Source organism: Cygnus atratus, chromosome 6 (genome assembly GCF_013377495.2).
Source record: "Cygnus atratus isolate AKBS03 ecotype Queensland, Australia chromosome 6, CAtr_DNAZoo_HiC_assembly, whole genome shotgun sequence".
NCBI lineage: Eukaryota > Metazoa > Chordata > Aves > Anseriformes > Anatidae > Cygnus > Cygnus atratus.
Window position 1 is genome coordinate 19,766,164 of NC_066367.1, and position 26,509 is coordinate 19,792,672.

A 26,509-nucleotide genomic window follows, 5' to 3' on the forward strand; every position below is an offset into this window, starting at 1 on the left:
AGAAATATTACATACTTTCAATAACAGAAGTTGGGGCTTTTAATTTTTTTCTTTTCCTTTCAGAACAGCTTTTGCAAACAGATAGCAAATAGGTCAGTGACAGGTTGTTTGGACATGATACAAAGATGACAGGATAGCTCCATGACACAGGTGAAGTAACTAGATGACGGTTACATAGGCAGTATCTTTACTATTTAGCTGATATAATTAGAGATCACAAACCTAAAAAACAACTTCTCTCACCCTATACCTCCAGGTTTTGCTGGCAAATCTCCTCAAAGTCAATTTTAAAGCAAATGCTTTGATGAGACAACAGAATCTGTGGTAAGCTGCTGAGCATTTGAAAGCAAACCATCTTCTACCAGCAAGAGTCTTGGTGTGTTCAGTGGACTGACCTTCAGGTCTTTATAACCCTAAGGGGCAACTCTTTCTCCAGAAATCACTGCATCAGAGTAAGTTATTTCTCCATTTTCATTTTCTCTCTGTTTATGCTAATTCTTACTTCATGTTAAAATTTACTGCCAATTAGATAATTTCAGATACATTTACCCAGGCCAGGACAAAAAACGCAGGAGAGATGCTGAAGAAAGAAGTGTCTCTGGAATCCCTAGCTCTGACTTTCTTTCAGGCCCAGAATAACTACAGTTCCCTTCTACTCTTCAGTTCATGCTGGGCTGCGTAGCAGAGAAAAGTAGAAGTACAAAGACCATGAAAGAGACAGGAATTGGCAAGGTCACCAAAGAACAGCAGAACAAATCACTCTCATAGCTGAACTACCATAAACCATTTCCCTCTTTCCCTGCCATTTATTTAATGCCTAAGCTGAAGACAGAAGTAGCAGAGAACACTGAATCAGGAAACTCTCCACTTGGCAGAGTTTAGTAAAATACTCCTTGCTCATGAAAGAAGAAAAAGAGACGGGATTTTTCTTTTTCCAAGTAGTAGTCAAATATAAAGACAAGATCACCTTGGGATCAGCATCACTATTCCAGTTCTGCACCTACCCAGGAAAATAAAAAGAGCAGAGCCAGCAATCTTCTGAACAGTTTTAAACAGTACTTTCTGTTGTTTCAGATTTCAGTGCCAGAAAGAAAATTTTCCCTACATTTTTTTTAATCTTTTCCTCTATTATCCACGAAAAATAGCCAGTCTATGTACTCAGAGAGATGCCCCTACCTTGTTATAACAAAGAGTGAGCCCAGTCTATTTTTCCATGCAACACCCACCATTTCCATCTGAATCTCAAATCTAGATTGATGACCTGACCTGAGCAGCCCATGGCAAAACCAGTGCAGGACCCTTTGCGGGACACCTCCCTGACAACACGACATTACAAAGCCTTTACCAAGGCCTTCACAGTATGCTGTTTGTTAGGGGTACTGAGTCCTCCTAAGGAACTGCTCAGCAAAAACCTTCTGTCTCCTGACAATCCACAGCAGAAAACAGCACACCTGGTGCAAGGAGACAACAGTTAGTGGACTCTTTGAGACTTCCACACCTGAGTCCAATGGCAAGAACAGGAAAAGGCTGGGAAGGCAGCAGAGACAAGGCACAACTGAACAGCTAGCAGCCTCTGTGACAGAACTGGAACTGTGTCAAGGACAAAGTGAGGGGTCCACATGGTACTACGGCAAATCATAGGTCTTAGGGCAGTCTTATCCAAAGGTATCATTGCAACACTCCACGATCCTCCACTTAGCCCCCTAAGTGTTTATATATTTGCAGGTCACACAGTATTTTGGAGAAGAAACCATGGCAAATAGTACAGATCAATGTGCATTCTACTGATTTATATATCTTGCAAAGACAGCTTTGTCAAAGATAGAGGCATCTGCTGGCTAACAGGAATCAGGTCTTTTATATACGTGGATAAGTGCCTACCCCTGCAAAAATCTAACTATATTTTGCTAATGTTTTGTGCTAATCTAAGTATATTTTGTCTTGCAAGAGTGAGGATCACCTTAGTGCGACAGCACCAACTGTTTTGTTATTAGCTCCATTACCACAATGTCTTAGAAAAAGCTACCCTTGTCTCTACTGACATGCATATAGACACGCAAGATCTTTAACTTAACAATTATATATGCAAATCCTTGGTTGGAACCTGTGTTGCCTTCAGCATTAATATTCTCAGTAAACTGATTTTTCTTTAAAAATAAATATTATTAAATCTGTGAGTTTCTTTTCACAATAGGTTGACACTGATGCAGCCATGAATCCTGATAGGAGAGTAAGCTTTTTTTTTTGCTTTTTTTTTTCTTTTTTTTAGCAAAGAACTAAAACAGCAAAAAGCATGCCATGAGCCGATTCTCCAGGCAGGAGGTATAATGAAAGCAGTACAGGCTGCACTCTTCACAATCCGTTCTTCCTTACAGCATTATGGTTGCAAAAGCTTATTCCACTTCCAATTCCCATCATCAGAAACATCAACACTACAAACTCATAACTCAAGACTAGCAGCTTTTAAGGTATGATTTATAACAATCATTCCTTTGAAGAAAATTAACAGGTAAAGCCTGTAGAAATTAAACACTGTAGTTTCTCTCAAAGACGAAGCTGAAGAGTTCCCTCAGAAATACAACTAAGAATTTTTCCAGACGTAGAGATCTGTATTTCATCATGCCATGCACCATACAGTTCAAAAGTCTCCGCTTAGCAAGTAGTTTCTGAACAGGAGTAGAAAGAGAAGTAGCTGAACAAGACCACAATCACAAGGGCAGTTCTACCCTTCAGGAATGTTACGGAATGGGATTAACACTTCTAATGCAACCTGAGTCAAATACAATTGTGCTGTCTTAAGCGCATGAAGGCCACACTGAGATGCAATAGCAGAGTCAGTAACCAATCTTATTTTGAATGCATGTTTTCAGTGGGTAATGTATTAGTCCTCTCACTATGGACTTGGTGTTACAATGATCCTGGGAGTCAGCTATTTTGCCTAGCTTGATAGTTTTAATTTCATTGCTTGAGAAATAAATAAATCAATAAATAAAGGTTAAGAGATACAGCTGCAAGCAGAGCAAAACTTCATAGCTACTAGCTGCTCATCTGGAATATAATTATTACATGTTAGCAGAACAAGACAACAACTTATCTATTTTGTGGGAAGGGAGACAGAACAACACAATACATTTGTTTTCCACAAAGATGCCATAGGAGATGAAGTTCAAAAATTGTTTCTTACCTAATCCAGTTTACTTCAGGACTTGCTGAGTTCTCAGATGCTGTAACAACAAACAAGAAAAAGTAAAAGCTTGACAGCTTTCAAGACACTTGAGATCTTTGGCATTTCTCTAGCTGTTTCAAAGTAACAGGCTACCCAAGCGAACAGCTGTTGACATATAGGAGCCCGATTGCATGCATTACAGTTCTGTTACAAAGCTGATTAACAATAAAAGAGAATAAGGCGAAAAAATAAAATTTGCATCCTTACCTGACATAGCTCCTGGTGGCCATATGCTGGACTCGGCAAAAGGTGCTGTCCCTCTGAGCAATAAACCTAGAACGGTTGAAGGCTGAATTATTAACAAGAACATGAGGAGTTCTCAAGCACATAATGAATGAAACAGAAATCCAAACCTTGTAGCCTGATTTACTTTGTAAAGGGAACTTAAGAGAGTTTCCTGAATGCTCGTTCAGTTGATCTATTTCAAACACACGATGGCACATGGAAAGAGGCAGCATGGTGCTTTACTGCAATGCAGGGTTAACGATGAACACAGTTCCCTGAACCATTTTCACAGTAATCTCTTACAAAGTGGAATTTGACTATAATGGAAATGGCTGACTTTTATTATATGGCTGTTGTATACATTCCCATTCCCCTAGTCGCCTCTCTTCAGTCATTAGCAGCTAATGTGCTTCCAACACTGTGTTTTGGCCTCCAGCTTTTTTGTACCTAAGACCATAGATGTGCTCTTCAAGCAGCTGATAATTGCACCGATACAGTCTCTAAGTTCATACAGTATTTCTGGTTTAAAATTGGGTCATCCAATTAACTTTGAATATGGCACAGCTGGAATGAAATCAATGATTTCTGGGCAAAGGCTGAAAGTTCTCTAACATAACTTTGTGTCTTTTGATACTGCTGATAGCAATTAGAAAGTAGCAACCAACATAAGAAGCCTTGCCAGGATGAAAGAAAAAGTTGACATCAATTTCTCCTCTCAAGAGAATTTTCTAGTTCTTCTGTATTATGTTCTGCAGAATTCTTATTAATACTTGCAGTGCTGCACAGCACACTCTAATGATTAGCACAGCTTTCAGAAAGTGACCTTATCTATTCAGAAACTCAGGTTCCTAATTCTAGGGGCGGGAGACACAGGACCTGTGAACATTAACATGGAAGTTGGACATTCAGACTGAAATTCACAGCAATGAGAACACAGGACCAGTATGTGGAGCCAAGAGATGGGCAACTCTGAGGAAAAGGCCATACCTGAAACTCAGTCTGCATGAGGGAAGCAACTCTGTGCCTCTGTGCAACTGGGACTGAGAGCCTCAACTTTCTTCTTCTGCTTAAGTAGCTTCCCCCTATTGAAATTTAGTGTTCTTTCTTATACCTTGCTCTGGACTCTCTTCTGCACTGGCTTGTTTTATCACCTGGTCAAGTATTATTTCCAGAAAGTCTACTCTGGGTACCCAAAGCACAAGAACAAAAATAAAATCAAGAATAAGGCAAAGTGCATTTCTTACACATTTGGTGGGTAGGACATAAAAAGTTTGTATTTGAGAGGAAACAGTAAGTAACATCTTGCAGTGACCTTAGGAAGTCTGTACAACTCACAGACTTCAGAGAAAAAGGAAAAAAAAATTGGGTAATCAGACAAAGTACTGGACGGGAGAAACATGAAACTGAGACAAGGAAAGTAAAATAGGAAGGGGTGGAAATATGTAGAGCTTCACAGACACAGTAAGAGACACTTGATATAATGGGAACAAACTGTAAGGATCTGTAAGATTGAATTATATGATAAACAAAGCAGGAGTGTAGTCAACAGGAGGAGAAAAGTACATGTAGAAGATCAGAAGGAGAAACTGAAATTGGGCTATGATGAGGAAAAATTTAAACAAATAACAAGTATAACAGGTATATACAACTAGGTATAACTAGTAAAATTCAGACCTAGAAGGGCCGCCTAGGAAAAAAAAAAAAAAAAAAAAGCAGGACTGGAAAGCTGCATCAGTACTTATGTATGAACATCCAAGAGACAAATTGAATCCCAGGTTTGAATCTCAGTCAAATGGCTGCCTCTCACATTTAGACACAAAGAAGTTGAACAACTAGTTCCTGCTTCCTATGAGCAAAACCCTGCTAAATAAAAGATAGGAAGTGTATATTTATTCATACAGGTGCTATCTGCTTTACAGAATACATAATTTTCAGTTATTACACACAATGTGGGCATAATAATTCATTGCAGATTAAAAACAGATTTTTTCAGCAAAATTAACAGCTTAATATATTGTTGAAGATTTCAGCCAAGAACTCTGAGTCCCTGGAAATTACATCCCTTTTAAGTGTTTCAGGTTGCTTACCACAAAAATTGATGGGCTTAATGTAAGCATTATTCTGTGAATTGGAGGGGTAAATGATTCATAATAGTTCCTGCAGTAGTAGTGGTATGAGCAGAAGACAGACGGAGATGGAATTTTCTTGTGAACCACGGAAACTGTGTGTAAGCTGAGAAAGGGCCATGCTCAGCCAAAAAATACACTGTCCTTGCAGAATGTTAGACAAACAGCTGCCTGAATTGGTACTTGTAATTATGCCATTACCTCACATATGCTGAGCACATTCACCAATGTACCACTCACGCCTCCCTCCACAGTCAATATGTTACCATCAGCACAGGATGGAGGAAAAGAAAATTGATTTCAGTTACTTTAATTGTCATCAACCATAAAGCCATCATGCTAAACTGGCAAACAACAATACATTTTCCACAGCTTTACACCTTCTCCTCATAATCTGACCAATGAAGTAGTGTCTATAAGAGCACGAGGAGCAATGAAAGATGCAAAAGGTCATGTGCTAGCTTTAACTCTTCCCTTATTCCGAGACGTTTTTATCTCATACATGCCCTACTACTAAAAACTACTCACCTGTCCAGTTTGCTTGGGGTCTGTATGAGTTTTTTTTTTCACCCTTCTTTTATCTTGCTAATCCTTAGGCTCTCCCCTCATCACACTTTCTCCTCTCCTGTATTTGCTTGGATTAGATCACAGGAATTTACCTCTAGAAATGAAGAACAGGGAAGTTTGTAAGAACTAGCAGAAGAGAAGCTACAGCTACAGACACACAGTATCATGCTAAGTGCTGTTCAAATGACAGTTTAAAACTATGGTTAAAAAAAATAAATCACTGGACAATTTTTCTTAAGCAGAACAAAAGCAAATCAATACCAGAATGTTCAGTATTTCAAAACACTTTCCTGAACACAAACATTCTTTGAGGACCCTCATAGCACTCACTGCACAGTCTACAAACACCTTGTTCGTTATTCTCTTCTTCACTTCCTCTGCGGCAGAAGGCTGGTAAAGACTCTGTTTTTCTGCAATACAGAATGTTTCTCTTCCTCAGGACAAGCTTGCACTCAGGAGTCCTTTGTTAGCGAGCTGCTCCAGCCATTAGCACAGCAAGAATCATTGTCTTTGTCCACTGAACTTTTTATTCTGAATGCATTTGGCAAAAACACTGCACAATTGGTCCTGGCAGCTCTAAAAGCAACTGAACATCTACTGTGCTTCCACTAAATCTCTCATCCCTATAGTTATAAAGCCAATAATACAGGTACATTTCTTCTTTGAATGACAGTGGAAAAATCACTTACTGTGCACATACATCAACAGGACAGCACATAATTCTGAGAAAGGAATCATACAGCCATCCTCACTCTCCAATGCACAACTGTGTATTGCTGCAGATAATATTCCTACAGGCGCTTAAGCACGGAGCACCATGTGCAGCAAGCATCAACACAAGAGTGTGAAAAAGTTTTTCTTTTCCCTGTTTCCAAGCTGATCCATTTGCACTTAAACTGACCTTTAATTTCAAAAGAGTCTGACGTGGCTTTTACCAATCTGTAACCAACTTGCTTCTAGACAGACTACCATATGAAAATATTATCCCGGCAGCAAAACAGATCTGTTTTGTGCCAGTCACATTTTTATTTTTGGAACAGAACTTGGATGAACTCTTCTATTTTTAGTTAATATACTCTATACTGCCAATAACCTACATTGACTTGAATAAACACTAAAGGATTAAAGGATATAATGTCAGAAAAAATAATACATTAGTTTGAAATCATACATCAGGAATTAAGTGGACTTTAATACTGGGGTGCAAAAAGGGTCTAAAAAAAAAAAGAGGTTCAACACATTTTCAGAACACATTCCACAAAACTCAACAGTAAGCTAAGATATAACCAATTCACTGTTTTTGCCAGAAAAACCTCATAAACTACATCTGGTTTGCTGACACTTAACCAGTATTAAACATCTTCATATACGAATAGTTTTTAACTTAATTATTTCAAAGTATCTCAAAACAAAACACTGATCCTTGGTTTTCACCATCCAATGAAATTGGAATTTCAGAGTGGAGATTTTGAAGGGAAGAATGAAGTGAACAATTAGCTTTTAAATATTAAAACTAAAAAATATTTTGTATTTATACAGAATAGAATGTTTAGAGAAGTAACTAGAAAGACATTTTATAATATAAGTTCTCAATTTGCGTGCGGTATTGCCTGAAGATGTTACCTTTTCTTTAATAAACTACCTGTCTGTGTACTGGGGAGGAAGAAAAATACACATATATTTGTTTAAAGGAATCAGATATTGTAGTTCTTGCAAACCTTACCACGGTTCATTAGTAATTAGCAGGTCACTCACAGAAGTGCTATACAGCAAGTCAGGCCTACTTTGGTACTAAGGGAACGTATACATTTCTTCAGTTATTCATGGCTTTGCCCTGATGCGCCTGACTCCTGTCACACTTCTCACATTGTAGAAACCACGGAGGGTTTTTCTATTCGAGTATTGCTTTCACATAAACTTTGGAAAACTGACAGAGCTGGCAGCGACCTGCAGGGGCAAGCTATCTGCACAACCGCCACAGATTTGCTTGGCGGATACAAGCGCGGCGACCTTTTGAGGGCACCGGGGAAAAAACAAGATGCCGGCGGCAGGGCCGAGCCTTGGCGGCGCAGACCCCCTCAGAGTTACCTCAGAGAGGTGACAGCCCCAGCCCGACTCGTAACGCCAGCGCACTGCAGGGCAAACGGCAGCCGCCATTTCAAAGCCCGGCTACGCTGAGGCGTGATTCCCGTTCCCGCCGCCCCATCCGCGAGCTTCGCCTCACACGGGTGAGGGGAGACGCGGTGCTCCGAGGCACAGCCGAGCAGCCGGGGGCCGCCCCGCTCCGAGGCAGGAGGAGCGTTCCCGCCTCTGGCAGCAGCCGGGGCTACGCTGAGGCCCCGCAGGCTTCGGCGCGAAATTACCTCAGAGCGGTAACGGCTGCTGCCCCCGGTAAGGGCCCGGGGGCTCTCAGAAAAGGTCGATTAAACACCGTAAAAGAAGAGCGATGTTTAGTGAGGTCTTAAAGAAGTAGTTAGAGCAAGAAATCCGTATAAACGTATAATTAGTATTGCATTTCAGTGAAACTTTCTAAACACCTTAGTAGTCGCTGTGTCTGCTGCACTGGCCAAAACAAAATTGAGAGCTCAGGTCCCTCTGCGCTTTGAGAAGTTGTTCCGGTGAAAGAAATGCTTTATAAAGCTTTTCTCTTATCTTTGAGCCCTTTATGCGTAGCTGTACTGGGGCTTAGCCATGATCACATTTTTCAGATTATTTCTGGTTGCCTGATTAGGAGAAATTCGGATAGGTGTTTCTCTGATACACTTTTCCTTGTTTCAAAAAACAAACAAACAGGAGGAGGCTGTTCACTTGCTCTCAGTATGGCAGTATTTTTTTTCAAGCCAGCATGTCCCCAGGGCTCCTCGCTCACCTTTCCCTACCAATCTCAGCATAAGCATTTTGCCGGCTAATTGCAACCACCCTCTGCTTCTTCCACAAGGTGTTTAATTTTTTCTGTCTCATATGCTTAGAGATCCATAAACTGAGCAAACCTATTTTCATAGTCAAAAACATGCAGTTCAGCTCTGCCTTCCCGAGGGTCTGTGTTTTGGGTGACAATTCCTATCATTCTAATTATTCTGTTATGAATAAAGAGCAACTACTGTATTCATCAACTTCAGTCAGGTCTGGCTCATTCCAGTGTCCAGTATAACTGTAAATGTGAAAGCGCTGTGTCAGCTCTCATCTCTATTTCTTTGGGCTAGCAAATAGTCTGTAAGTAATATTTTTAATAAAAAAAAAATTAAGAGGAAGGCTCTTACATGATACACCTTTTCATAATTATTTAAGATGCAAACTTTAAAGACTGAGGAGCAATGATATCCACAAAATTCTTCCTGCACTCCCTTTCTCCATTGCTGCACCAATTTTGTTTTAACAGACCAATAGTTTCTAACAGTGAATTGTCATCATTCTGACAATACTTTTTTTTTTAATTCTCTCTCTTGATTAGGGGGTTCTGAGCTTTGTAATCCTATCCACGCACATTTTTTCTTGCATCCACATTCTAGTAAACTAATACAAAATAATCCTTTAGCAAAACTGAAAGTAACCAAAGGCAAACCTTGATTCAGATAGGAACATAGGTTATCAGCATTTTCTCTGAATTTAGCCCATGGTAGCATTAGAAAGAAACTGAGGTGATCTGACAGTCTCCAAGAAGCTTTGCTGAGCAATGCTCCTTTTCATATTACTGCTGTTTTGTTGAATTCTTGTATGCTGGCATACACAAAAACCTTCATCACAAGCCATTATTTTCTCTGTCCACAGTTGCAAAACTCCTGTAGTATAGAATTATATAAATAGTATAATAACAAATAGTAATACAGACAGCTCATGCATCTAGTCAAGCTGACCCTCACAGACAGTCAGCAGGCTTGTCTAAGGGGGATCCAAATGCCCTTATCCTACATGCCCTAAGTTTACAGAAGTTATAACACACAAAAACATCCCTTTCAGCTGTGCAGTAAGTTCTAAAACATCATTGTTCTTTATTGTCTTGCGTAAGAAGCAAGCTATATTCAAGCAAAGATAACATTGACATGTAATAGTCTTTACATCTTTCCTTAGTATTCTCAAGAATTACAAAATTCAGGAGCTCTGGGTATTCCTAGATTTCTCTCACAGTTTATTTGTTGGTTTTGAACTACAGAAACTTCCCTGATTATCAGTCTTCTGGCTGATAAAACTTAGACCTTTCTGAGCTCTGTTACGAAAGCTCATCCATAGTCATCCATATCTTAATCTTTTTTTTTTTTCCCTTTCCATCTCTAGAATTTACTAGCTTGCTTTGTTCTGGTGGTGATGTTTTTTTTACTGCCTTTTACGCTAGCTACACGCATGCCAACTAGAATAACGTTTCCAAACTCTACCAGACTGTTCAACACACCTGTTTACAATGAGGGTACAGTCACAGTGGGTAATTACACTGTACTGGAGCAACATGAGTGGTGTGCGTGCAGACTTCATGTCATGTGGTAGATTTCCCAACAGACATTGGTTTTCCACGGTGCAGCAATTTTCATTGCAGTAGCTTCATTCCAGTAAAACTGGAATTCACAACTTGTCAGTAGAGTCATCCATGAATCTCAGAAATACGTTAATAAACTTTGAAAAGGCAACTAGAGATACAAGTTCAAATCAAAACCAAACAAAATGTTATATTAATTCTAACAAGCCCATTTCAGCAAGAACAAATTTCAGAACACATAATCCTTCCATTTTTGTAATGTTACACAGGATAAATAGGTTTATTTTTAGTCATTCTTTACTGGTACCTGCACTTCTTATTGCCTTTGTCAGCAGATTATTAACATTACTGTTTGCAGTAATAAATAGAGTTGTCAGTCCTAAACTAGTTTACATGAACGTAGCTTATCCCGTAGCTGAACTGAAACTAGCCATATTTAAGTGCAGCCATTGGGGTTTTTTTTGCTTGCAAATTTCCAGTAGAAAAGAACAACTCTTAATTGTTGTCGTGGTTCTGATTACATGTGCAGTAATGATTGACCCCCTTATACTGTGGGTCTAGTGCAAGCTCAGCAGGAGATTGTGTTATTCCTAGCCTTTCTTTAGACCGTATTTAAAAATCAAATAGTTTCTTAATTTGTGTGGCCATGGTTAGATGCTAAAAAGCAAAAATCTATTATTAAATGAAATGTTATAAAATACTATAGAATTGAATGGGTATGGAACACTTTTTCACAGTAAATAGTAACGCTGTATTTAACTGATGAGCTTTTCCAAAGTATATTCTATGGATGTGTTCAGTTGCTGCACGTTGTTCAGTGTTTTTTTTTCATGCATGTGTGAATCTGTTAATGTTTAAATTGACATACATTACTGACTGGTAGTCAGTCATGTAACCAACAGATTATAAATGGAAGTACTTTAATCGTAAAACATATCATTGTAATGAAACCTACTCTTTCAATAATTAAGAAATGGAGATGCCCTGATACATAATATATAATCTTTAAGTGGATATACACAAGCATTATTCACTACAGTTATTCCCCTTAGAAGTCATAACTTCATGGTCTTTAAATACTTGTTTGTCTCTCTATGCATTTTTCTTTGTCCAGAGATGGATTTGGGATTACAAACAGAATCCTTGGTTGCATTAACCTACACACATCATAAACACTGATGAATGAGATGTTAAAGTAATAATAATATTAAACAGGTTTGCTCAAAGAGGAGAAACGGTTGCTGAAGACTTTGAGGACACTGCTGAAACCTTTACTATTTCCATGAAAATCTTGTGACAGTTTGAATGCTGGCTATGCAAGTTTGGGTAGAGCACTCTGAATTGTAAGTATCTAAGTCAATGCATATTGTGTGATATTGTCTTGTCCTACCAGGTCATGGGGGTGCTGCTTCAGTTTTCCTTTCTCAGCTTTTAAATAAACACAAATGCATCCTCGTTCAAGGATTGTCACCATCTTGGAGAAAAGAAACAAACTCTGTGGCTCAGCTAGTTCTGCACGTGCCTGTCTTACCATCAGCCTTCAGCTTTGCTCATGGGGAGAACTTGGGATAAGAGCTGCCTCCATCAGTGCTTGCCTCCTTTTCCAGATCACATCCTACGTTGTTCACATGGAAACATTCCCCCATCATGCTTGCTACTTTCTTTTCCTTATCTGTGTCTCTGCCTAAGAGTAGGATTCCTATATTTCTGAGAGCAAAAAAGACAAAAAAGTAAAGTATGCAGAGACAGTGGTGTCCTATCGTTTCTAATAGCTCCCTGGGAGAGTCCCAGAGCCAGGGTTCAGGCTTCAAAAGCCTGCAGAAGTTGGGGCCCCTGAAAGAAAACAAAGCTGCCAGTTCTCAGCCCACCGAGCCAAAGCCCAGACTCTGTCTTTATTTTTTTTTCCATAGTACAGAAAAAAAGCTGCATGAGGAAAAAAAAAAATCAGACAGTATTTCATGTTTGAAATAATCTATGCAAATTCTAAATAATTATGCAGCATATGACTCAGATCAATAGCAATGCTGGGTAAGAGTAATCTACAGTTCTTTATTGGCCTCATTTCTTCTTGCAGCACCGTGTCTTTCTAATGAGTTCCCTTAGCGTTCAACATCCATCGATGCTGCCACATGCTTACAAAGGTAAATCATTTGAATGGGCTTAGCTTTTTCCTATTTATTGTTGCCAGGGGAACCACCTTGTTGGTATTCACCAACGTAACATGTCTTTTGACGTGCTTTTTTGAGGACCAGATACAACAGATGAGCAGCATCCTTGGAAATACACTCATACAGAGAAGCATTACTGAAATAACTGAGCTTGAGATTGTTTCAGATTTCTTACTTCTTTAGACTGATGAGACTTGTAAAATTATATCATATGAGTAACATTCACTAATTCTGCCCACAATTTAAACAGTGATAGATATTTCACTGACAGACTAATAAGGCCCATTTACTTTTTTTTTTAAATACTCTTTTCTTTGTATAAGGTGAATGGTTTATTTTCATTATGAAGTGTTGCTATTACTTTTTTTAGTCAGATGCCTGATAATCTGATAAGGGATAAAAGGGATAAAATGAAAGTATAAGCCATTTCTGAGTAGCTAAGTGTCTGAAGGTTATTTGACTGACATCAATAATGTGCTATAAAGTATCAATTGTACAAATATAGTATCAGACTCATGAAACATAATAAGCATCTTTGACTCTCAGAATGTTTGTTTCTTGTAATAGCAGATTCTGGCAGAAAAAAAATGTACATGTAGTGAAAAGAGATCAGTATGTCTAGAGTCATGGTTGGCTGTGGGAAACAAACCAATTTTAACTTTCCGGTGATTTTATTTACTGCCAAAATATCTCTGTGGGAAGAAGCAACATTTGAGATTGAAGGCAATAAACCATGAAAACAAAAAAAAAGCATGGAAACAGAACAAAGCATGAAAGGACCATTGCTCACTCAAGTCCTACGTGCATATTTATAATCCTTTGTTGATAGTAGGTCAGGTGCAAAAAATATTCCTTGACACCTGAAAACCAGACAAAGGTACACTATCTACTTTGTTTGTGAGTAGCTTAGCAAAAGCTGAAAGAAATCCTTCAATGAGAAATGTATTAGACAAGAAGAGCTGTAAGCACTTCAGATAGCTAAAATATACATAAATTATAAACAGCATAAGTAATTGACTAAGGGAACTCAACTCTATGGTGAAATTTTTCTCCTAGAAAATTCCTGCTCCATGATGCTAAGTAATGGAAGGGGAAAAAATAAAAGTACTTTAGCTCCAGTCCTTAAAACATTTGTTTCCCTACTCAGTGGAAGTGGAAATGTCTACCACCCACATGGTACATACTAGGGATAAAGACAAAAGGAATAATAAATTGCTTATTGGGTAGTAAACCACTCCATGATGTGAGGGATTTCCATGGAACCAGCTCCTGTTTTCACAAATTAAGAGACCAGCCTGTTCTACATCAAGTAACAGAATTACAGGAAATGGCTTTTTAAATTATGGTATTTTTATAGAATGTTTCAAAATGAGCCTCTAAGTAGGACTCAAAGCTAAACTTAAAATGCTTTTCAAACATATTTTTTTCCTGTACTGTGCATGAGCATACATTGCAGAAATTGTGGGTTTGGGTAGTAAGATTAGCTTTTAAAACTGTCATTTATTTAACCAGATTGAATTGTGTTTTCTCAATAATATTTCAAAGAAGCACAGCATTTGAAGCATGCCGCATTAAATCTCCTGAATAGTCTTAATGATGAGAAACTACAAATGATAGAGTATTAAGAAGAATCTAAAAACTTATCAGTTAAAAGGAATCTTTAGTTTACTAAAACATTTTGCCTGTTTATACAACTAAGAATTCATGAAGTCTTTGACTTCACCGAGAATACACTCTTCCTACTTAACCACATTCATCTGCAGAAACTAATAGCTAGTACATCCTAGCAAGATTACAGCTGCAGCGACAGGACCTTATACTGGCAGAAGCAGCAAGTCCCAAGGCTGGACTTGCAGCAGTTGGGGCTCTTGTCAGCATAACAGCACTTGTGCAGGCAAACAACTGCCTGTCCAAGAAAACATGAGTGGGTGCTCAGAGCACTATAGCCTGCCAGAAGGCATTCCTGTAGCATGGGTTTTCAAACCAACAGTGCGGATCTCACTTACTGCAGTGAATAATCCATGCAACAGAACTGTCACGCAGCCAGCTTCCTCGTATTGCATGCGCTCCATCATCCCTGGGAGTTGATTTAACAGAGAGCTGTGAACCTCCATACACTGGGTCAGCCCATTCCTGTGGTTTTCCTACTCTGCACACAGCATCACTTCATTCTTATTGAGGTTAATGCTCAGACAGCCTCCATTCATCATTAGCCTCACCTCTGAAAATACGGAGTGCAAAGCAGGACTGCAGAATCTGGTTTAGATGAAAATTACGTCTAAATCATATACAGATCTGCACAGTAATTTACTGTCTCCTCTGGCAGCTATATACACACACAGCACAGACTGATCTCACGGGATTCCAAAAGTAAAATTTCCAAAAGAAAAAAAAACAATTGTTGGATACTGGAGCAAAACAAGCACTTTTTGAAGGAAAAATGTCATTTGCTTGTGCAATACAGTGAGTTATGCAACATTCCTGTTGCAGAGGTGATGAAAATCTTCACTGAAAATTTCAGGCCACCACTAAAAACCAATGCTATTTATGCAAAGGTAGTAACAATCAAGACTGCTTCACCAAGTGTCTCAAAGGTCAAAAGAAAAGGAAAAGTTTAATAAACGAATATATCCATTCAAAATTTTGCAGTAAAAGTTATTCCAGAAGCAGATTTGACAGAAGATCAAGCATCGTTTTCCCAGGACAGCTTCTTAACTCAGCATTTTAATGTCAGCACTTTGCAGCAGCAACACTGTAATAGCAGGCATAAAAGTAAGTACAACTGTAAGTGGTGTAGTTATAAGCAATATAAAATAATCCAAATTATTAATCATACACAACTGTGTGTAAGTAACAAAGAAAAAATACCAGAATTGTTCTTTATGGAAAGTACTTTGCATGGTTACATTTTTAACATTTAAAAAACTGCCTGGCTATTGCGTGGAATTCAGTAATGATTGTATTTTGGATGACTAGGGTGGATAGAAAAAATTTCACCAACACACAGATTGACAGTAGACTTTTATTAACATATCTTACAATGTCGATTACTGTATTCCTAGTTTTGTAGTCCTCTGCTGCATTTTAAAGGTTGACTTAGATTCTACAGTAATGTACTGTACTTAAATGATCATTCATACAGGATATCACACCAGAACATTTGAGTAATACACACACGCCACTCTAGTTTGGACCTGTTATTTTTCAAGGTTAGCTTAATAAAGTAGGATAAAAAAAGTAATGGGGGAAATCAAAATTCTTGTTTAGCAGCATGCAAGGATATTCAAGTACAATTTTCAAAGTAATTTTTTTGTGTTTTTTAACTGACTGGTGACTAATTCATCAGTACTAAAATAAACACTATGAAATACCCAAATGTTAAAGTTAAGGCTAATAGCTTTACTTCACATCCATATGCACAACCAGAGAACGTTCCATTTCAAATAGAACACAGTAATCAAATTCTGGATACGTTATCTCTTGTAAATATAACATTGGAGCTTCAAACTACAGATTACTCAAGTTCATGAGCCCTGTAATAATGTTATGCTGGAGATGTAAAGAATATTTTTGCTCTTCAACCACACTTACAAAATGGCCTGATATTCATAATGAGCAATGCAAAAATATTACAGGCAGAACTTATGATACAGTATCAAAAAAGTAACATTTTGGAAAAGACATAGCTGTTTAGTTAGTGAAAGAGTAATTCTAATCTTACAGGAAGTACTGTAATACTTTTGAAATATATATATATATATTTATATGTCTGTATAAAAAACAGCATCCATTATTGTGGGGTTTTTGAATTGCAGGTATCCAGAAAAACTCATTGTATTTACTCACTTTTCCTTCTGTCCATTCTCCTTGATTGCTATACAGTCATTTTATTTCCCCTATACACTTTTCACTAGATAATGACTTCCACTGGGGAACTGTTTTCATTGTATATGTGGTTTTATCATAAGGTGTTTTTATTTTACACATATAAATTTTATTTTACACGCAAGCTATGAAAGTCAAAACTACCAGAAAGTGCTAGGTAGTACTGAAACAGCCAATGTATGTCCAACACCTGTGAAGAACATTAGCGGCAATATATTACATATCATTATTTTAACTGTGATCTTTCCTGCCTACTTACACAGTGTGGGGTTTAGTCCATTCACGCCTGTTCTCATGATTTAATTTTTTTTTTTTTTTTTTTAGAACTCTAAACATGAACTGGTTTGGCATTCTTCCAGTGAGGCTGCACATGCATTGGTTGTTCACATAGGCTACCTCTTTTTTTTGTTTGTTTGTTTGTTTTCCTTTTTTAGGAAACCAAGCAGAAAGAACAGTGATTACTCTGAACAAATACAATATGGAAGAACCTCCTGAAGTGGCAGGAAAGATACAAAATTATGTTTCATTTGTAGAATAGCCTGCACATTTCCAAACCAATCATTCTGAAACATACATCTAGTTTGTAGGAGCAGGCAGGCTTATGGTTATTACACCTATAACTGGGATCTCCATGTTGGGTGCCATACAAATTCTCTATATACAACAATTTCTGTATGTGTTATCACTAACAGTTTATTCAATTAATAGGGAAAAAAAATCTCATCTCTGGAAGAGAAAAAAGAATGAATGTGTGTTCTGGATTACATTAAGAACAATAAGCTACCTAATTTACAGCTATTTCATGTGTTTTATGGAGGAAAAGAAATCTACGAAATTCCTGAGAAAGCATAAGTTTTCAGTAATGCCTGAATTTTGATAGACCTCTTGTGGTAAGTGAAATATTCTTTAAAATTCAACTTTCAGACAAATTGTTATCATGCAGTCTCACAATCATTTTACAATTCGTGTCTAATTACAAATGCATATTAAGCAAAAACCTCAAACCAACACAAGAAAGGCAAAGAAAATTTATCCAACATATTTAGTAGATGTAGTACACATATACAGTTTCAGCAAAAATTGCTAAAAACTCAACTCCACGCAGAGAAAAATTAAAACTTGACAGGTAGCACTGGAGCCTCTAACAACGGTAAGTAAAACTTGTGCTTCTTAACAATATTGGACTTAAAAAAACACAAAAGAAAAATGGACTACTGAGTGCAATCATTGCTCACACCATTTTGAGGATTTAATTTCAAATTGTTGTATCATTATTTAATAGCAACAGCAGCATATTATGCAAGAATTTCACATGTTGACCAAGTTCCATTTCCCTTTTATGCCCATACCCCACTCCACCCCAAGCCAAAGAGCTGAACTCCCATTCATTTAAAGCTATTGTCAGCCAAGATGCATTCATTCATGGTAACAGCGATATGGTGTGAAGATGATGATTTACAAGCCATTATAATGTGGCCCCCATCTTTTATTGATATGATCAAAAGTATGAGACACCCACTGTTGCTCAAGCACTTTGTATCTTTCCTTGCATATGTAGAGAGGTTTACCACGCCTGTTAAAAAAAACAATAATGGTTAATACACCAAATAAATGGAAAGTTTCATTATTAATATAAATAACATGGGATATTTGTATATATTTTTTTCCCCAGTGGAAGCACACATTCTTATTGGTGAAGGGGCTGTTGGTTTTGTTTTTAGTAAAATAACTGCTGGTACTTTCCCTTCTCCCTCTTGGATAGCAGAATCCAGAGAACAATTCTTGTTCTTTCAGGTATGTGTAGCTTTCCTACATTGGAAACCAACTGCTTGAAACCAACTGCTTTGTTTGATTGAAGGCCAAACAACAATTTTCATATTTGAGAGAGACGTGTTTCCCGCTGGAACATTCAGAATTGAATCCTGCTGGGTGGGCACTTGATACATCTAACTCTGTTCATGAGTACATGTTCATGATTACACAATTACTCTGTTCATTATTACACATGATTTAGGCCTCCAAAACCAAGATCAGTCTAACTTGCAGAAAATGGGAGTTTTTCCCTCAAGGAAGATAGGCATTTTTATCCGTTACTGCAGATATTGCATTATATAAAGTTGATAATACACAGAGCAGCAACAATAAAACACTTGTAATTAAAACATTACCTAAGATCTCTGTCTTCTTCACCATGTGCATCTAGATAAACAGAACCCCAAAGGCAGAAACGATGACCTCGTATGATGATGATTACAGATGCATTAATCAAAAGAAATATTCCTGTCCCGGCTCCACAGTTTTGAGAATGCTGTAATATTATGGGTGTAGAAAAGGAAGAGTACAAAGATTCAGTTAGTGACTGTCAGTTTTATAACAAATATTTTCCAAATAGTAACTAGTTTTCCTTGAAATAACATACACACATTATTTACTAAGGAACAGCCTGACAAAGTATAGCCTGCCCCCAAATTCTCCAAGCAAACTAGAAGTCCATGTCTTGTGCTGCCATAACAACTTCAGCATACAAAAATGGTTGTCTGATTAAAAAAGGAAAGATGCTCTTTATCCTGTCAAGTTACCTAAAAAAATGAGCAAACATTCTCAACAATATTTTTTATTTGTTGTTGTATAGCATGAGCAAATATTTTGCACAGATGGCAAGAATAAGTATTCAGAAAAAAAATTACCATTTCCTCTTTTACAATGGTGTCTGCAGATGAACATTTGCTTTCTCTATCCACACTCACAGATCTAGTCTACAGCTCTACAAAACTAATAATTTTTAAAATTAATTCCTGCTTGCTTCAATAGGTCATTCACTACTAGTTAATACAGATTGTGGCATTTACAATCAATTTATTTTGTCAATAAAAAAATCTATGTTTTTCCATATAGAATTATGACAATTAGAGGCTGTAACCCCACTGACTAAAATCTTACATAATTATTTAAATTTTTTTTTTTTTTTTTTATAACTTTGTTTGCATGAAGCTGACACCTTAACTGTTATTTACATTTACATTTTAAATTTTGCTCACCTCTCATTCTTCCACTATAATAGCAGTAGAAAAAAGAGAAAGGTGAGTGCAAAGAATTTTGGAAAGGTCCAAGATCCGTATGGAACTACTTTGGTTTTGATTTTATGTCCCATTTGTAAATAGCTCCCCAAGAAATTTCCCCTCAGTTTTGTGAAGCCCATGTAGTTCCAGTTTTCTAATAACTGTTCTATGACAGGAAACAGAACAGCTCTCAAAGCAAACCTTATTCATGGACAGGAAAGTGATACTAGTTGCTGTCCAACTCAGGTTCCTAAAGGAACTTAAATATAAGCTGACTAGAAAAAATTGCTGCTGAATTGAAGTTGAAGGCCTTAAAATGACGCTTGTTTAGCTATAGTCTGTAGATCACTAGTAGATGGTCAGGTATCAGAAAACGTTCCATGAAAGAAAAAAATACAAACATACATTGATATTCTTATGTACACAGAAATAAGGCAACGAAACAGAGGAAAACTAAAATGATATATAAGCATTCTGGATGCAGACAAATTCCAATAGGTTGTGCATGAAAACCATGTGTCAACATAGCCCACAGTGGCTTTCTAAGTGTTTTTCAAAGAGGCGAATAGGGCCAGGGGCTTAAAAAGGTTAATAAAGTTGCTCTTCAGAATCCAGTCTAGGTCCATCTATCAGAAACAAGCAATAAACATTATACAAACACGTTTTTATACGAAAAACATCCAGACTAAGTGATGGAGTTAAAAATCATCTATCAGTGTAAGAATCTATTACAGAACTGAAATTCTTTTCTCTTACCAGTACACATTCACAGTAACTCTGTTGTTTGCAGCACAGTCCTTTCAAGCATACAAAAGTACCACAAACTAGACAAACAGCAGGATCTTTAGGAACCTTGGTACAAACAGTACAAGTCTTTCTGTGATAATACTGAAAAATGGTATTATAATTCTCAGGCAACTGAAGGAGGCGTGGCAAGTCCCACTTAGGCTCCTGGATAAGCAAAGCCTAGAAGGAAGATAAGAACAATCTATGAGTTCTACACATTAATTTATTCAGAACTAAGAAAAGAATACCAAAGAAAGGAAGCATGCCACTTAAAAATCTCTCAATTCTTCTCTATTTGACGAATTCAGAAGTGTCTTGCAACAGTTGCCTAACTTTGGTGAACACCCTCCTTGTGGTCACTTTTCTAACAGTTAAAAAAGGAGAGCTAACCTTTTCCCAAGGATGTTTTCTAAACATGACACTTTAAGTGAAAAAAAACCTTCATAACTAAAGCAAAGAGGATTAAGATTGGCCTATGGGGAAGACTGCTGCTCACTATCTGCATCAAAAATTTATCTCAGAAACTTCCAACACACCACTGCCAAACCCTGGCAATGATTATGAAAGCTGTCTCTTAAATAAAATTTAGACAAACTCTCCAAAACAGAACAGAAGGAAGTTAGGCTATGTAACTGTTATTTGAAGACATCTGCCTGATTTTCAAAACTGCTGTGCATTTTGAGGTCATTAAGAACTGATAAGCACTTGAAAATTTTTGGAAAACCAGGCACTATGTAAATACTGGTTTCAGGCCTAACTGTTCTCTTCTGCTCTTGAAAATGCTGTCCAATTTATTTATCTATTTTTAAAGACACTTCTGTGTTTTGCTTCAACCTACTTTATCTTACTGGCTTTATAATTGATGGGCATAAGGGTCAGATGGGATCTTTCTTCACAAGAATAGCACCTGTCCCTTTTCAATCATGAAAAGAACATCAGTTTCACTGCAATCTCTCTCAAATGCCTATCAATTGGCAGCAACTGTATTTTAAGGTGCATCTTAGTATTTAAATTTTCATTTGCAACACCATAATTTATGCCTGCAAAACATTAAGAGACAGACACACTTTGCAGAGCCAGGAAAGCGTCTGGCCAGCTCTTTAACACCATTAACTTAGGAGAGGTGGACTTAAAGTGTTGACATGCATCTTCTTTTTATGTCCATATCCACTAACATTTCTGATTACAATTCCTCTCTCATTTACAAGCCAGGTTCTGAGATCCTTATCCAAAAGGAGAGGACGTACACAGTGAAACAAGCAAAAACTGCTCCTACATTAGCACCGTTTTGAAAGTAATTTTGCTACATACCTTTACTTGGTCTGGATGTCTGTCTGCAAATGAAGCCAATTCTGAGCACCACTGTGATATCATGTCAAATGCTGGCACTGGCCAATTGAGACAAGAGGCACTGGTGAATTGATCAGATGACTGAAAGATGGTAACAGACCTAGGCAGCTTGCAAGAACTGTGAATTCTTCATCTTCCTTTTGATACAAAACCAGAAGTTTTAAATTAATACCTATGCTTTGAATTTCTATAGTTTATTAAACTATATATAGTTCACATAAAAACATGTCTATTCCAATAACAACTGTAAAGATATTAGCATCATTGTGCTAGAACATCTTCACACACACAGAAAAGAATCTATGTCTTCAAATTACCTCAGATTGGGTTCTCAAAATAAAACTGGTCAGAAAATAAAAACAAACAACCATCACACAATAAAACCCAAAATGGCTCCTATCAGTTTCAGGTATGAGAATTGTGATGCAAGGAAGCAGGGAAGTTGATCTGCAGCAAACTCTATTTGAATCAGCTTAAAATGTATGGAGCTTAAACATAATTGTATGCTGATAAGAAGTCTCTAAGAATAAAGTCCCAAATATTAACAGACATTAAGCAAACTCAGGACTGAAGTCCAGTCTGTGTGGAAATTATGTAATCTCTGCAAATGCAGCACAAGCTTTAAAACTATGTTGGTATTTTATAGACAGGTAAGTATGACCTAATAAAATAAATATGTATTTGATGTTTTTTTTTTTAATACACATTGTTTTTCAGGGAAATTGACAAAAAAAGATTTATAAGAGAAACAATGCTGCAGTGCTGCAGAGGAATGCTAGAAAATATGATTTAAAAAAAACAAACAGGAGAGAAAATATATACCATGGGAAAAAAAAAAAACCCTTTGAAGGTTTTGTTTGTTTGTTTTCAAAATTTCTAGCTTTTAAATGTGAGTGTGCACCTTCCAGTCTGTACCTGGCAGCTAGGTAAATCCCCTCCAAAAAGATGGTGTTGAAGAAGGCTGGTGATCCTGAGGAAAGGTAGGCAGAACTGTTGCAGATAGCACTCTACAGAATCAGGATTTACCTAGAGGGGAAGAAAGCAATTACTATATTCTGCCCCGGATAAGCTGTCTCCTATGAAAGAAACTCCAGTATTAACCAAATGTTATTTAAGGACACCTTAAACAGAGTGCATTAAACAAACATAAGTTCCAAAGGCTGGCATTTCACTAATAATCTGAAATAATTTTGTTTTTCCACACCCCCACCTCAATTCTCCCCACCCTCCCATATTTTTTCTACTTAAATATTCAGTTTTCAAAGTTTCTGAAAGGCCTTTTGTACACATGATTAGAAAACACAATTATAAGAAATATTTGTCGATAACTTTCTCAGCATTGTCCCTATATGGTATTACTAAAAGAAAGATTTGCACAGGCAAACTGTCCCAAGGGGATGTGCTTTGATCCAGAAAATAAGAGTTGTACTGCAATCTTTAGCAAGATCAGAGAAAATTCATTATAACAACTAGGCTGAAAGAATTAAATGAGAGATGGAAAGGGGGATACACTGTATACATTTCCAAGAGGTTTGCCAATACCACTGTTAATTCTTCAGTCTCTCCTTCTTCGAATATCTTCCCCTTAGACAGCTCACTAACCACATGACCCAGCAATACTTCCCAAGATTTTTCTCCACCGGATGTATTCTGAAAATAAGGAGGAAAAAAATACACAAGTCACAAAAAGGAGAAAATTTTCTGCAGAAGTAACAGCGATGAAGTACGTTTCCTTTTAATCAACACATGAATTTTGACTTAAAGATGCATGTTTAAAAAAATTGAAAATCTAATTCTACAGAAGGGGAACACATTTAACTCATACAGCGAAATGTGAATTGCTACTTAAAGTACTTATGTCCTTAACTGAATTATATGAAAACACTTTCCTGTGTGTTTCCCATTTTTGGGTGTGAGTATAAAAAATGTTTAAGGTTAGGAAAAATTGCTTTATGGACACATTGTGTTTTAACAGAATTTAAATAAAATTAATTTTAAGAAAAAAATATTATTTTCTAAAATGCACCAACCAGAGTGAGTTACAGAACGCTTGCCATCTACTGTAAATTGAAACGAGTCTATGAGAAAATGGAGCGCTGGGTTTGGAATGAACTGTATCTACTAGAGATGGGAAAAATTATTTAGTGGAAAGACTAGCCACTTAACTTTGTGCAACATCATTCAAAGCCAACAATTACAGAAAGCCATCAGAAACAGAAATAAGAAAAATAACTATGGGAATACTGCTAAGTCATAAAAGATTATTTCCAGGGAAAACACGATTGGATATGTATTTTGAGCCGTGTTGGTTGCTTGATCACTTGGCAGTACGACAGAGGCAAGACTTCAGCTCAAGTTTGATGTCTAGAACACCAAACAAAGGTTCACTTGGCATTATCCACAAAATAAAAAAGTTAAGTAAGGCATGATCTGTGTAGTCATCCTAGGATCAAAATGTCAGTATTGTCAGCATGTAAAAAAAAAAAAGACAGCCTGAACCATACATTTAAAACCATTAGGTCCTCAAGAAACTTTGAAGAAAGAAGTTGGATTTCTAAACTAAAACTGACTTCCCTTGTCACAAGCAAAGCAAAAGAGTTCACCTGAGGACGAAGGCTAAGCTCATATCTGCTTCTAGGCACTAGCAAGAAAGTGGAGGCTGAAAGAAGAGAGGGGCTGCAGAACTCCTGGGAGAGAAGAAATGGGATCTGTGTGATTACCACTGACCAGCCCTCAGTGCACAAAATTCTCTTGAACACACGGGGTCCAGGCAGCATTATGCTGGATGAGGAGGAGGGAAAGAAACTGGAAATACATCTGAGGAAGAACAAGCTCTATGTGGGACTTCTGCAAAGCTGCAAGACACTTGAGATGGAAACCAAAAAAAAAGAGTAGGAGTCCCTGAAGGGTTGAGAATAATGTAGAGATCAACCTAAGCACATACAGCCAAGCTGCTATCAGAACTTGGACCTCTGTACACAGATGATCTACACAAGACAGACAAGAGGAAGGAAGAGGATGTTTCCAAGGGAGAGAGAGATGCTCTCAGTACAGTGCTTATGTGGCACAGAACACTGTCCTTATTTACCTCCTCTTTGCTCTCCCACTTGGGAAACTGTCAGCTTCCAATGGGCTTCTCACAGGAGAAGAGTCAAAATTCTCAAACTGATAAAGTTTGGGTTAGTTGAACTACACTAGATAACAGCATCCATTAACCGTAACATACTGTTTAAAAGACTACCATTTTCCACTCAGCCTTAATATCCAAAGACAAGTATGCTAGTGAAAATTCTACTAAAATGCTGTCTTTAATATCAAAAGAAATAGCTACTTCAAAAATCCATTATCTGAGACATTATCATTATTCGTAAGCCTAAAGCACATACCCTTTGTGTTCTGCAAATGCTTTTATGCTTCTATAAGGAAGCAACTTAGTACTAATACGTAGCAAGCCTACCTACCACATGCCCTAAGTCTACTTTCACACAATAAAATCTCTCACTGTAGACAGCAAATTAAGCATTTTAAGTGCATGTTCAGATAAATCCCAACTTCTGCTACTAACAAAAAGGCAGTCCATGGACTACGAAAGAATATAAACTGGTAACACTTTAATATATTCTTATGCCTTCTACCAAGAATTTAAGACTGCAGAATCTATCATTTGGGAGTCACTGAAGTAAAAAAGAAAAATGCAACCTCCCCCCCAGCCCAGAAGACCCAGCAATAAAATCTCACCAGCAACATTAGCAATGTTTTCAAGCAGGTGTTCTTGAAATTCTAATGTGACAAGGTACTGAAAGAAGGGGGTGAAGGGAGAGCTAACAAAATCCAGTATTGCATTTGTGATCTCAAATGCTTAATGCAAGTCTGGAAAAAAGTTCTGCACAGCAGCAGTTTGGTCAGCAGATAATTTGTACTTAGTACCTTGGGGGTAGTGACAGACCAGAACACCAAATAGGACTTAAATGTGAAAAGCAGGTCGTGTTTCTCAGTGTGTCTTCTGTTACACAGCCAACATAATCTAAGACCCAACTGTTGTATAAAGGGATATTCCTGCTCCCATATCCTCTCCTGGCCCCAACGCTTCCATCCTTTCTCTTGGTCAGCACTGGCACTCTTCTCACCTTCTGGGCAATCAATCCATGGAGCAGAAAATTAACTGAAGTAAACGACAGCGCCAGTGCATGAAGAAGCGTGGGATGTGTAGGATGGCTAAGGGAACCATATCTTTTGGTAGCAACGGGCATTCAATCAGCTCAACTTCACTATACTTGCAAATGCTATCAAAAGGCAAGGACATGATATGGAAATATTTACCTGTCTGGTTTAGAAATTTCCTAAATTCCTCTCTGCCTCTTCCTCATAAGAGCACTCTAGACTGCAAATTCAGAAAAATGTGCACGGCTAGCCATGAATAGCATGAATAAACAGGAAAAAGTATTTTTCTAGCAGCAAGCTTACTTGCCTACCTGTTCTGTAAAGGAATGCCTTAAATCAATACATTGAAGCCTAGTAAGGCTTCAATTTCACTGGAAAGAATACTACCTTTACTGCACACCATTGTAACGAACTCGAGAGTGATACTAAATAGTTATATTCTCATATCTCAAATTTAGTTCTGGAACTAGAAGCTTTTCCTAAAACCT

The 26,509-nt window shown here is 37.5% G+C and overlaps 2 protein-coding genes across 2 annotated transcripts in view; both read right to left on the reverse strand.

The window, feature by feature from the left end:
- Positions 1 to 3,461, reverse strand: part of MYO3B (myosin IIIB) — a 192,291-nt gene extending 188,830 nt beyond the window's left edge. Inside the window, exons 1-2 of the mRNA XM_050711421.1 lie at positions 3,434 to 3,461; positions 3,185 to 3,224 (exon numbers count right to left, since the gene is read on the reverse strand). Of these exons, the coding sequence (XP_050567378.1) occupies positions 3,185 to 3,224; positions 3,434 to 3,440 (47 nt within the window). The 5' untranslated portion in view covers positions 3,441 to 3,461. The remainder of the gene's footprint in view (positions 1 to 3,184; positions 3,225 to 3,433) is intronic.
- Positions 3,462 to 15,368: 11,907 nt separating this feature from the next.
- UBR3 (ubiquitin protein ligase E3 component n-recognin 3) overlaps positions 15,369 to 26,509 on the reverse strand; it is a 105,471-nt gene continuing 94,330 nt past the window's right edge. The window contains 7 exon segments of the mRNA XM_050711635.1: positions 15,369 to 18,238; positions 18,834 to 18,973; positions 20,481 to 20,690; positions 21,822 to 21,949; positions 21,952 to 21,997; positions 22,776 to 22,886; positions 23,403 to 23,510. Of these exon segments, the coding sequence (XP_050567592.1) occupies positions 18,121 to 18,238; positions 18,834 to 18,973; positions 20,481 to 20,690; positions 21,822 to 21,949; positions 21,952 to 21,997; positions 22,776 to 22,886; positions 23,403 to 23,510 (861 nt within the window). The 3' untranslated portion in view covers positions 15,369 to 18,120.